The following is a 13,949-nucleotide window of genomic DNA, read 5'->3' as shown; positions in this document are numbered from 1 at the left end:
CAAGGGGCTAGTAACCCCTTCTCCTGTATATATTACTAAATTTAAAAAGACAAACGTGTTTTTCTTTTTGGACTACCCTGCCTGGGTGGGATAAGACCGGTTTGTTGAAAGATGATTTTATCTCTATAGTATTCTTAACTTTTAACTATTGATCATAATTCCATTATATAATTTACCCTTGAACTACCTATTGTATAAAAATATTAATGCATTAACAATAAGTATTGTAAGAATTAAGTTACCAGGGTGATAAATGTCTTATTTTGAGACCTTTTTTCCAGTAGCCAGATATAGCTTAGTCAGCCCCAGTCACATCTCCTGCCTCTGTAGACTTTCCTGGGGGATCAGTGAAGAGGGTTTCAGGGGTCAACGCCCCCGCGGCCCGGTCTGTGGTCAGGCCTCATTGTGGATCAGGGCCTGATCAACCCAGCTATTACTGTTGGCCGCACGTAAACACTATGCAAAAATGCAATGCATATAAAGGACCTGAAGGTCTGAACCGGTTAAGGATCCCCTGACTACATACAAGTTTAGGACTATTATATGACCTCTAGTCTATTGAAACACCTGCCAATTCATAAAATATTACTGTTTAAATCATTAATTGTAAAACAGTTTTATTATGTGATACTTATAAACCTTATAAACCTCCACCCTGACTACCTCGCATTAGTATTAAGGTAAAATAAAGATTTATTGATAAGTTAACAATTCTTATCTTGTGTAGACTTAAGTAGTTATTATGTACTAGGATTAGTCTGCCCGTCATGCCCCGGCATGATAGTGGCTTTCTTTGTATACCTGGAGTATACCTGGACCCGCTCTATAACCAGGCCTCATGGTGGATCAGGGCCTGATCAACTAGGCTGTTACTGTTGGCCACACGCAACCCAACGTACGAACCACAGCCCGGTTGGTCAGGTACTGACTTTAGGTGCTTGTCCAGAGCCTTCTTGAAGACTGCCAGGGGTCTATTGGTAATCTCCCTTATGTATGCTGGGAGGCGTTTGAACAGTCTTGGGCCCCTTGGCACTTACTGTGTTGTCTCTTATCGTGCTAGTGGCGCCCCTGCTTATCATTGGGGGAATGCTACATCGTCTGCCGAGTCTTTTGCTTTCATAGGCAGTGATATTCGTGTGCAAGTTTGGTACTAATCCCTCTAGGGGTTTCCAAGTGTATATAATCGTGTATCTGTCCCGCCTGCGTTCCAGGGAGTACAGGTTGAGGAACTTCAAGCGTTCCCAGTAATTGAGGAATTTTATTGCAGTTATGCGCGCCGTGAAGGTTCTCTGTACACTTTCTAGGTCAGCAATTTCACCTGCCTTGAAAGGTGGCGTTAGTGTGCAGCAATATTCCAGCCTAGATAGAACAAGTGACCTGAAGAGTGTCATCATGGGCTTGGCCTCCCTAGTTTTTAAGATTCGCATTATCCATCCTGTCATTTTTCTAGCAGATACGATTGATACAATGTTGTGGTCTTTGAAGGTGAGATCTTCTGACATGATCGCTTTCAGGTCTTTTACATTAGTTTTTCGCTCTATTATGTGGTTGGAATTTGTTTTATATTCCGATATAGTTTTAATTTCCTCACGTTTTCCATATCGGAGTAATTGAAATTTCTCATCATTGAACTTCATGTTATTTTCTGCGGGCCATTTAAAGATTTGGATGATGTCCGCCTGGCGTCTTGTGGTGTCTTCGATGGAGGACACTGTCATGCAAACTCGGGTGTCATCTGCAAAGGAAGATATGGTGCTGTGGTTTACATCTCTATGTCAGATATGAGGATGAGGAACAAGATGGGAGCGAGTACTGTGCCTTGTGGAACAGAGCTTTTCACCGTAGGCGCCTCAGACTTTGCTCTGACCAACAGTTCCTGTTATTCCTGTATCACGTATTTTGTGCGCTATTACGCCATGGTCACATTTGTCAGAAGCTTTTGCAAAGTCTGTGTATACTACATCTGCATTTTCTTTGTCTTCTAGAGCATCCAGGACCATGTCATAGTTGTCCAGTAGTTGGGACAGACATGAGTGACCTGCTCTAAACCCGTGTTGCCCTGGGTTGTGTAACTGATGGGTATCTAGATGGGTGGTGATCTTGCTTCTTAGAACCCTTAACAAATCAAAATTGTATTTATACATTATAACCTTTGCAAAGAAATAAAATATTTAATCTTTAAACGTTTTACAGTGAGACTTAACCAGGTGTTACAGTGAGACTTAACCAGGTGTTACAGTGAGACTTAACCAGGTGTTACAGTGAGACTTAACAAGGTGTTACAGTGAGACTTAACCAGGTGTTACAGTGAGACTTAACAAGGTGTTATAGTGAGACTTAACCAGGTGTTACAGTGAGACTTAACAAGGTGTTACAGTGAGACTTAACTAGGTGTTACAGTGAGACTTAACAAGGTGTTACAGTGAGACTTAACCAGGTGTTACAGTGAGACTTAACCAGGTGTTACAGTGAGACTTAACCAGGTGTTACAGTGAGACTTAACCAGGTGTTACAGTGAGACTTAACAAGGTGTTACAGTGAGACTTAACAAGGTGTTACAGTGAGACTTAACCAGGTGTTACAGGTGTTACAGTGAGACTTAACAAGGTGTTACAGTGAGACTTAACAAGGTGTTACAGTGAGACTTAACAAGGTGTTACAGTGAGACTTAACAAGGTGTTACAGTGAGACTTAACAAGGTGTTACAGTTACAGTGAGACTTAACAGGTGTTACAGGTGGTGTTACAGTGAGACTTAACAAGGTGTTACAGTGAGACTTAACCAGGTGTTACAGTGAGACTTAACCAGGTGTTACAGTGAGACTTAACCAGGTGTTACAGTGAGACTTAACCAGGTGTTACAGTGAGACTTAACCAGGTGTTACAGTGAGACTTAACAAGGTGTTACAGTGAGACTTAACCAGGTGTTACAGTGAGACTTAACCAGGTGTTACAGTGAGACTTAACAAGGTGTTACAGTGAGACTTAACCAGGTGAGTGAGACTTAACCAGGTGTTACAGTGAGACTTAACCAGGTGTTACAGTGAGACTTAACCAGGTGTTACAGTGAGACTTAACAAGGTGTTACAGTGAGACTTAACCAGGTGTTACAGTGAGACTTAACCAGGTGTTACAGTGAGACTTAACCAGGTGTTACAGTGAGACTTAACCAGGTGTTACAGTGAGACTTAACCAGGTGTTACAGTGAGACTTAACCAGGTGTTACAGTGAGACTTAACCAGGTGTTACAGTGAGACTTAACCAGGTGTTACAGTGAGACTTAACCAGGTGTTACAGTGAGACTTAACAAGGTGTTACAGTGAGACTTAACCAGGTGTTACAGTGAGACTTAACAAGGTGTTACAGTGAGACTTAACCAGGTGTTACAGTGAGACTTAACAAGGTGTTACAGTGAGACTTAACCAGGTGTTACAGTGAGACTTAACAAGGTGTTACAGTGAGACTTAACCAGGTGTTACAGTGAGACTTAACCAGGTGTTACAGTGAGACTTAACCAGGTGTTACAGTGAGACTTAACCAGGTGTTACAGTGAGACTTAACCAGGTGTTACAGTGAGACTTAACAAGGTGTTACAGTGAGACTTAACCAGGTGTTACAGTGAGACTTAACAAGGTGTTACAGTGAGACTTAACCAGGTGTTACAGTGAGACTTAACAAGGTGTTACAGTGAGACTTAACCAGGTGTTACAGTGAGACTTAACCAGGTGTTACAGTGAGACTTAACCAGGTGTTACAGTGAGACTTAACCAGGTGTTACAGTGAGACTTAACCAGGTGTTACAGTGAGACTTAACAAGGTGTTACAGTGAGACTGTGTTACAGTGAGACTTAACCAGGTGTTACAGTGAGACTTAACCAGGTATTACAGTGAGACTTAACCAGGTGTTACAGTGAGACTTAACCAAGGTGTTACAGTGAGACTTAACCAGGTGTTACAGTGAGACTTAACAAGGTGTTACAGTGAGATTTAACCAGGTGTTAACAGGTGTTAGACTTAACCAGGTGTTACAGTGAGACTTAACCAGGTGTTACAGTGAGACTTAACCAGGTGAGTGAGACATAACCAGGTGTTACTTAGACTTAACCAGGTGTTACAGTGAGACTTAACCAGGTGTTACAGTGAGACTTAACCAGGTGTTACAGTGAGACTTAACAAGGTGTTACAGTGAGACTTAACCAGGTGTTACAGTGAGACTTAACCAGGTGTTACAGTGAGACTTAACCAGGTGTTACAGTGAGACTTAACCAGGTGTTACAGTGAGACTTAACCAGGTGTTACAGTGAGACTTAACAAGGTGTTACAGTGAGACTTAACAAGGTGTTACAGTGAGACTTAACCAGGTGTTACAGTGAGACTTAACCAGGTGTTACAGTGAGACTTAACCAGGTGTTACAGTGAGACTTAACAAGGTGTTACAGTGAGACTTAACCAGGTGTTACAGTGAGACTTAACAAGGTGTTACAGTGAGACTTAACAAGGTGTTACAGTGAGACTTAACCAGGTGTTACAGTGAGACTTAACCAGGTGTTACAGTGAGACTTAACAAGGTGTTACAGTGAGACTTAACCAGGTGTTACAGTGAGACTTAACCAGGTGTTACAGTGAGACTTAACCAGGTGTTACAGTGAGACTTAACAAGGTGTTACAGTGAGACTTAACAAGGTGTTACAGTGAGACTTAACAAGGTGTTACAGTGAGACTTAACAAGGTGTTACAGTGAGACTTAACCAGGTGTTACAGTGAGACTTAACCAGGTGTTACAGTGAGACTTAACAAGGTGTTACAGTGAGACTTAACAAGGTGTTACAGTGAGACTTAACCAGGTGTTACAGTGAGACTTAACCAGGTGTTACAGTGAGACTTAACAAGGTGTTACAGTGAGACTTAACCAGGTGAGTGAGACTTAACCAGGTGTTACAGTGAGACTTAACCAGGTGTTACAGTGAGACTTAACAAGGTTTTACAGTTAGATTTAACCAGGTGTTATAGTGAAACTTAACCAGGTGATACAGTGAGACTTAACCAGATGTTACAGTGACATTTAACAAGGTGTTACATTGAGACTTAACAAGGTGTTACAGTGAGACTTAACAAGGTGTTACAGTGAGACTTAACAAGGTGTTACAGTGAGACTTAACAAGGTGTTACAGTGAGACTTAACCAGGTGTTACAGTGAGACTTAACAAGGTGTTACAGTGAGACTTAACAAGGTGTTACAGTGAGACTTAACAAGGTGTTACAGTGAGACTTAACCAGGTGTTACAGTGAGACTTAACAAGGTGTTACAGTTAGATTTAACCAGGTGTTACAGTGAGACTTAACCAGGTGTTACAGTGAGATTTAACAAGGTGTTACAGTGAGACTTAACAAGGTGTTACAGTGAGACTTAACCAGGTGTTACAGTGAGACTTAACAAGGTGTTACAGTGAGACATAACCAGGTGTTATAGTGAGACTTAACAAGGTGTTACAATGAGACTTAACAAGGTGTTACAGTTAGATTTAACCAGGTGTTACAGTGAGATTTAACAAGGTGTTACAGTGAGATTTAACCAGGTGATACAGTGACACTTATCCAGGTGTTACAGTGGCACTTAACCAGGTGTTACAATGACACTTAACCAGGTGTTACAGTGAGATTTAACCAGGCGTTACAGTGAAACTTAACCAGGTGTTACAGTGAAACTCAACCAGGTGATACAGTGAGACTTAACAAGGTGTTAGAGTGAGACTTAACAAGGTGTTACAGTGAGGCTTAACAAGGTGTTACAGTGAGACTTAAGGTGTTACAGTGAAACTTAACCAGGTGTTTCAGTGAAACTTAACCAAGTGTCATAGTGAAACTTAACCTGGTGTTGCATTGAGAATGAACCAGGTGTTACGAGATTACCAGGTGTACGGTAAATCACTACATTAAGCTGTAGTATTCACATTTTATTATTATAATAAAAAAGAAGCGCTAAACCCACTAAGGTCATATAATATACACAACATATGAGAACGTTGTTATCTGTTACAGGTGATTATCACTCACGGTCACCCACACTGAGGTTCAGCAAGGGTGAAGAAGTGACGATCCCAGTGGTCAAAATCAACCAGGGTCTGTCCGATGAGGTGTACATTAAGAAAGTGCCAGATAATTGGTCAAGTAACACTAGTAAGCTGCCATCTCTCCAACTTGGACCAGCCCAACTCCACCACACTGGTGTATACCTCGTTCATTCTGACGTTCATACCAACAGAGGAAACTATGACGGGGCTTACTTCGATGTCATGATTCGTGGTAAGTGGAGGCAACCGCGATGTTTAATATAGTGTGTTTGAAGTATTGGTAGGTTGGAATAAGTGGTGTAGGTGGTGGTAGTAGTAATGGGTAAGTGGTACTATTGGTGGTGGTGAGGAGCAGATGACACACACTTCTGCCCAACATCTCACATAGCAGACTTTCTCTGCTTCCCAGATATTCACTGTACTGGTTCATCGTTATCAGTTCTTTCAACTCGTCTGTTATTTACATGCATTTTGGAATGGACTATAAATGCTGCCTTAATTTCAAATTAAAGTGCCTTTTCCATGTTTATATTTAAATCCATACTAAACCCATGCAGACCATCATGTACATTTAGTTGACGGGGCATTCTGAAGTCAGCAGATTTCTGATGTTTGTTCAGCAACTGCATCTTGGCTAAAGCTCCCGCTTCACACACGGAGGGCCCGGGTTCGATTCCCGGCGGGTGGAAACATTTCGACACGTTTCCTTACACCTATTGTCCTGTTCACCTAGCAGCAAATAGGTACCTGGGTGTTAGTCGACTGGTGTGGGTCGCATCCTGGGGGACAAGATTAAGGACCCCAAGTTAGACAGTCCTCGATGACGCACTGACTTTCTTGGGTTATCCTGGGTGGCTAACCCTCCGGGGTTAAAAATCCGAACGAAATCTTATCTTATCACTTGACAAACAGTGTTGTTATAGTCATAGCAGAATTGATGGTGTCAGAAGTAGAACTACTGATACACACAGCTCTCTTGAGTGGCAGTGAGACATGTAGTTGTAGTACACATCTTCCAGAAAGTTAAGATAAGACTTTCTTCGGGTTTTTAACCCCGGAGGGTTTGCCACCCAGGATAACCCAAGGAAGTCAGTGCGTCATCGAGGACTGTCTAACTTATTTCCATTGGGGTCCTTAATCTTGTCCCCCAGGATGCGACCCACACCAGTCGACTAACACCCAGGTACTTGCTGCTAGGTGAACAGGACAACAGGTGTAAGGAAACGCGTCGGAATGTTTCCACCTGCCAGGAGTCGAACCCGGGCCCTCCGTGTGTGAAGCGGGAGCTTTAGCCACCGGGCCACCCTCCATACCAGTTTCCAGTATGGCATATTTGTTTTCCTCTTTATTCATGCCAGCAGTGACTTGAGGGAGAGGAAAGTGAGGAGAGAGCCGTAATCTAGGTAGAAGTATGTACTGTATAGTTTTTCTCAGCAGGTAGCCTCGGTGTTGACTTTAAATTCTCTGTTATCTTTCTTTCCTGTGTGTTCCCACGATTCCTACACCTTATGCAATGTTAGTTCTGTATAACCCATATGGGTTTAGTGCTTATTTTTAATATAGGTAATATGAATAATAATACATACAATAAAATGTTAAGCCTTTTTAATTATATTCTTGATTGTATAAAATAAAATTTAAGTATGAGTGTGTGTTACAGAATGCGAGAAGGATAAGTATGGTGTACACTGTAGTGATCAGTGTCCCAAGTGTCTACACGGAGGACAGTGCCACTCACAGACTGGCACCTGTGTCTGTCCTCCTGGCTTCATAGGTGACACCTGTCAGTATGGTGAGTCTTATTATCTTAATTTTTCTCCATCTCCTTTCAGTCAGCTTGTACCTGCATGCATGTTGTTAGTTTTGTTTGCACAACTTAAAAAGTACAAATACTTTGCGAAGTTTTCTAACACTGAAAAAAAAATTCCACAGTTTTAACATTTTACATCGAGACTTGTAATATTAATAATAATGTTCTCTTTATTTATTTTTACTAATTCAAGTAATGTTCTGTACTTCATAACCTTTCCTGTACAGTGTATCCTGCTTATTATAATACAGTGAGTTGCGTGAGTATGAAGGAGTATGGAAGTTAGTTAGTTTAATATGTTTATTATGCACCCCATACCCATCCTGTGGGCGGTAGTCAAAAGATTACAGAGGTACATAATTGGAGTATGGAAGTTTTTAGTTAAGTTTAATATGTTTATTATGCACCCCATACCCATCCTGTGGGCGGTAGTCAAAAGATTACAGAGGTACATAATTGGTCCAGGGACTGGACTCCAAAGTTTTGATAGCTGAGCAAGTTACAGAGGCAATGAACTCACAATTTACAAAGGTAACGAACTCACAATTTACAAAGGTAATGAACTCACAATTTACAAAGGTAATGAACTCCAGGTAAGTCTGGTCACAATCATGACAAGTTACAAAGGTATTTACAGATTACAGAGGTACGTAATGGGTCCAGGGACTGGGCCCCCAAAGTTTTGATAGCTGAACTAGGTACAAAGGTAATGAGCTCAGAAGTTACAAAGGTAATGAATTCTGTAGAATGGTTACTTACGTTTATACTTTGGCTACAATCATGAACAAATTATAGAGTAATGAGCAATTCACACTTCCACACCCGGTCACAACTGTAATGAGTTATTGGTGCAAATATTGATTGTTGAGTCATATGTATGGAAGAAGTGAATGTTTTCAGATATTTGGGAGTTGACGTGTCGGCGGATGGATTTATGAAGGATGAGGTTAATCATAGAATTGATGAAGGAAAAAAGGTGAGTGGTGCGTTGAGGTATATGTGGAGACAAAAAACGTTATATATGGAGGCAAAGAAGGGAATGTATGAAAGTATAGTGGTACCAACACTTATATGGGTGTGAAGCTTGGGTTGTAAATGCTGCAGCGAGGAGGCGGTTGGAGGCGGTGGAGATGTTCTGTCCGAGGGCAATGTGTGGTGTAAATATTATGCAGAAAATTCGGAGTGTGGAAATTAAGAGAAGGTGTGAAGTTAATAAAAGTATTAGTCAGAGGGCAGAAGAGGGGTTGTTGAGGTGGTTTGGTCATTTAGAGAGAATGGATCAAAGTAGAATGACATGGAGAGCGTATAAATCTGTATTGGAAGAAAGGCGGGGTAAGGGTCGTCCTTAAAAAGTCTGGAGGCAGAGGGGTAAAGGAGGTTTTGTGGGCAAGGGGCTTGGACTTCCAGCAAGCGTGCGTGAGCGTGTTAGATAGGAGTGAATGGAGACGAATGGTATTTGGGACCTGACGAGCTATTGGAGTGTGAGCAGGGTAATATTTAGTGAAGGGATTCAGGGAAACGGGTTATTTTTATATAACCGGACTTGAGTCCTGGAAATGGGAAGTACAATGCCTGCACTCTAAAGGAGGGGTTTGAGATATTGGCAGTTTGGAGGGATATGTTGTATATACGTATATACTTCTAAACTGTTGTATTCTGGGCACCTCTGCATAAACAGTGATTATGTATGAGTGAGGTGAAAGTGTTGAATGATGATGAAAGTATTTTCTTTTTGGGTCACCCTGCCTCGGTGGGAGATGACCGACTTGGTAAAAAAAAAAAAAAAGAGTTGTGTGACCTAGGGAGGATACATTAGCACTAAGCACCTCCACAATGCCAGTTTAGTTTATAGTTTAATATCTTTATTACCACCTCATACCCATCCTGTGGGTGGTTGCCAAAGATAATAGGTCCAGTGACTGGGCCGCAGAGTTTTGTTAGCTGAACAAGCTACACTGGTAATGAGCTATTTACATGTTTATTTCTAGTCACAGTCATAATGATTTATTAATCCGACATGAATTAGGGCACTGATGTTATTTGTATCTTCTCACAGCTTGTCTCCCTGGGACATTTGGAGCACAGTGTCAGCTGGCATGTGATAGGAAGACGCTGGAATTTAATGTCAATAAAGATGGAGACTGTCGTAGCCTGATCATCTGTCTTCCAAAACCCTACGGCTGTTCCTGTGCCCCTGGTTACACTTATTTAGACGGTGATGGTGATAATAAAATATGTACGGGAGGTAAGTTGACTGGTTTTTGGGCAGAGCCAGATTAAGATTTTAAAGGCTCCTGGGCTACAGATACTGTGAGGCCCCCACTGATATTTTCGAAAGGAAATATTAAATTTATTTTTACAAGTCTAACCACAATTAAAATTCAGACATTTGCTTTTGGCCATAATGTCTAATGAAATAGAATTCAATTCTTTGCATGAATCACTTAATCTCAGTTTAGTTGTTAGTTGCATTGCCCTCCTCCACAAAGGTGGCAGTAAGACAATTGCAAAAAATTACAGACCTGTAGCACTTACATTCCATATCATAAAAATCTCTGAAAGAGTTCTAAGAAGCAAGATCGCCACCCACTTAGATACCCATCAGTTACACAACCCAGAGCAATGTGGGTTTAGAGCAGGGTGCTCCTGCCTGTCCCAACTACTGGACTATTATGACAAGGTCTTAGAGGACAAACAAAATGCAGATGTAGTATACATAGACATTGCGAAAGCCTTTCGACAAGTATGACCATAACAGCGCACAAAATGTGTGATAAAGGAATAACAGGAAAAGTTGGTAGATGCATCTATAACTTCCTAACAAATAGAACACAAAGGGTAATAGTCAACTGTAAAGTCTGAGGCAACCACAGTGAAAAACTGTTCCTCAATGCACAGTACTCGCCCTCATCCTGTTCCTTATTCTCACATCTGACATAGACAGAGATGTAAGCCACAGCACTGTGTCTTCCTTTGTGGATAACACCTGAATTTGCATGACAGTGTCATCCATCGATAACACTGGAAGACTCCAAGCGGACTTCAAGCAAATCATTACGTGGGCCGCGGAGAACGATATGAAGTTCAATGAAGAGAAATTTCAATTACTCCAATATGGAAAACTCGTGAAAATTAAAAGTGTATCGGAGTATAAAACAAATTCCAATCACACAATAAAAGAAAAACTAATATAAAGGATCTGGGAGTGATAATGTCAGAGAATCTCACTTTCAAAGATCACAACAATGTATCTACAACATCTGCTAGGAAAATGATAGGATGGATAATGAGAACCTTCAAAACTAGGGATGCCAAGTCCATGATGAATCTCTTCAAATCACTTGTTCTTTGAGGCTGGAATACTGCTGCACACTAAAGGCCCCTTTCAAAACAGGCGAAATTGCAGACCTAGAGAATGTACACATAACTTTAACAGCATATATAAGTACGATAAAACCCCTAAATTACTGGGAACGGTTGAAGTCCCTTGATTTGTACTCCCTGAAATTCAGACGAGAAAGATACATGATAATATACACTTGGAAAATCGTAGAGGGACTGGTCCCAAATTTGCACACGAAAATCACTCCATAGAAATCAAAAGACTGGGCAGGAGATGCAACATCCCCGCAGTGAAAACCAGGGGCGCCACGACTACACTAAGAGATAACAGGCACCTAAAGTCAGTACCTGACCAGCCAGGCTGTAGTTCATATGTCGGTTTGTGTGTGGCCAACATTAACAACCTGATTGATCAGGCTCTGATCCACCATGAGTCCTGGTCACAGGACCGTGGAGGCGTTGATCCCCAAAACCCTCTCCAGGTATTAACACACTGGCAAAAGGCACATCATTAATATAAAACTTAATTCAGCCATCATTAAAAAATTATAAACCAAAAATTATATAAAACGAAAGGTAGGCCTTTGCTGCGAGGCTTTACAAGTTGAGACAATGACACTGTACTGTTGGGAATAAACAAACCGAATAACTCTTGCCTTATACTGATCCACTCTTAAATCTCTATCCAGAATTAGTCACAACAATTAACAGTTCATTATATACATGTTGTAATAACTTACTATAATTATAGGTTGTAAAAGAAGTAAATGCTAGGGTGTTGGGGAGAGGGGTGGGATTAAATTATGGGGAATCAAATACAAAATAGGAATTGACACAGTTACTTTTTTGCTGATGATACTGTGCTTATGGGAGATTCTAAAGAAAAATTGCAAAGGTTAGTGGATGAGTTTGGGAGTGTGTAAAGGTAGAAAGTTGAAAGTGAATATAGATAAGAGTAAGGTGATGAGGGTATCAAATGATTTAGAGAAAGAAAAATTGGGTATCAAATTGGAGAGGAGTATGGAAGAAGTGAATGTTTTCAGATATTTGGGAGTTGACGTGTCAGCAGATGAATTTATGAAGGGTGAGGTTAATCATAGAATTGATGAAGCAAAAAAAGTAAGTGGTGCATTGAGGTATATGTGGAGACAAAAAACGTTATCTGTGTAGGCAAAGAAGGGAATGTATGAAAGTATAGTGATACCAACACACTTATATGGGTGTGAAGCTTGGGTTGTAAATGCTGCAGCGAGGAGTCAGTGGAGATATGCTGTCTAAGGGCAATGTGTGGTGTAAATATTATGCAGAGAATTCAGAGTGTGAAAATTAGGAGAAGGTGTGGAATTAATAAAAGTATTAGTCAGAGGACTGAAGAGGGGTTGTTGAGGTGGTTTGGTCATTTAGAGAGAATGGATCAAAGTAGAATGACATGGAGAGCATAGGGGAAGGAAGGCGGGGTAAGGGTCGTCCTCGAAAAGGTTGGAGGGATGGGGTAAAGGAGGTTTTGTGGGCGAGGGGCTTGGACTTTCAGCAAGCGTGCGTGAGCGTGTTAGATAGGAGTGAATGGAGACGAATGGTATTTGGGACCTGACGAGCTGTTGGAGTGTGAGCAGGGTAATATTTAGTGAAGGGATTCAGGGAATATATAGCCGGACTTGAGTCCTGGAAATTGGAAGTACAATGCCTGCACTTTAAAGGAGGGGTTTGGGATATTGGCAGTTTGGAGGGATATGTTGTGTATCTTTATACGTATATAAATCTAAACTGTTGTATTCTGAGCACCTCTGAAAAAAAACAGTGATTATGTATGAGTGAGGTGAAAGTGTTGAATGATGAAAGTATTTTCTCTTTGGGGATTTTCTTTCTTTTTGGGTCACCCTGCCTCGGTGGGAGACGGCTGACTTGTTGAAAAAAAAAATTATAAACTTGAAGCAGTAACAGTGAACACTTTTCACTTAATCTCTGGAGGCCCTCCAGCTGGTGGAGGACCCTGGGCTGCAGCCCCTAAAGCCCATGCCTTAATCTGACCCTGCTTATGGTTATACTAACTGATGTATATGCTAACTGATGTGTATGCTGATGTGGAAGTAACCGTATATACAGAGAGCTGTGGAAGCCAGAATATACAACACTGTGGAGGCCACAATACACACAGCATTGTGGAAGCCAGAATACACAACATTGTGGAGGCCACAATACACACAGCATTGTGGAAGCCAGAATACACAACATTGTGGAGGTCACAATGCACACAGCATTGTTGAAGCCAGAATACACAACATTGTGGAGGTCACAATACACACAGCATTGTGGAAGCCAGAATACACAACATTGTGGAGGTCACAATACACACAGCATTGTGGAAGCCAGAATACACAACATTGTGGAGGTCACAATACACACAGCATTGTGGAAGCCAGAATACACAAAACATTGTGAAGGTCACAGTTCACACAACATTGTGGAAGCCAGAATACACACAAAGCATTGTGGAGGCCACAATACACATTACATTGTGGAAGCCAGAATACACACAAAACATTGTGAAGGTCACAGTACTCACAACATTGTGGAAGGCAGAATACACAAAACATTGTGAAGGTCACAGTTCACACAGCATTGTGGAGGCCATATATTACACACAGAGAATTGGGGAGACCAAAGTTCATAGACAGATATTATGGAGGCCAGAATATACACACACACACAAACACAGTCTGGTAGAAG

The 13,949-nt window shown here is 41.3% G+C and overlaps 1 protein-coding gene across 2 annotated transcripts in view; it reads left to right on the top strand.

The window, feature by feature from the left end:
* LOC128689528 (receptor-type tyrosine-protein phosphatase T-like) overlaps positions 1–13,949 on the top strand; it is a 208,285-nt gene that overhangs the window by 42,515 nt on the left and 151,821 nt on the right. For both annotated transcript variants that reach the window (XM_070086130.1, XM_070086131.1), the window contains 3 exons: positions 6,039–6,302; positions 7,731–7,862; positions 9,937–10,125. In XM_070086130.1, the coding sequence (XP_069942231.1) occupies positions 6,039–6,302; positions 7,731–7,862; positions 9,937–10,125 (585 nt within the window). The remainder of the gene's footprint in view (positions 1–6,038; positions 6,303–7,730; positions 7,863–9,936; positions 10,126–13,949) is intronic.

The sequence above is a fragment of the Cherax quadricarinatus genome, chromosome 18, assembly GCF_038502225.1.
Source record: "Cherax quadricarinatus isolate ZL_2023a chromosome 18, ASM3850222v1, whole genome shotgun sequence".
NCBI lineage: Eukaryota > Metazoa > Arthropoda > Malacostraca > Decapoda > Parastacidae > Cherax > Cherax quadricarinatus.
The sequence above is the reverse complement of the archived record's forward strand: the minus strand, read 5'-3'. Positions and strand labels throughout refer to the sequence as shown.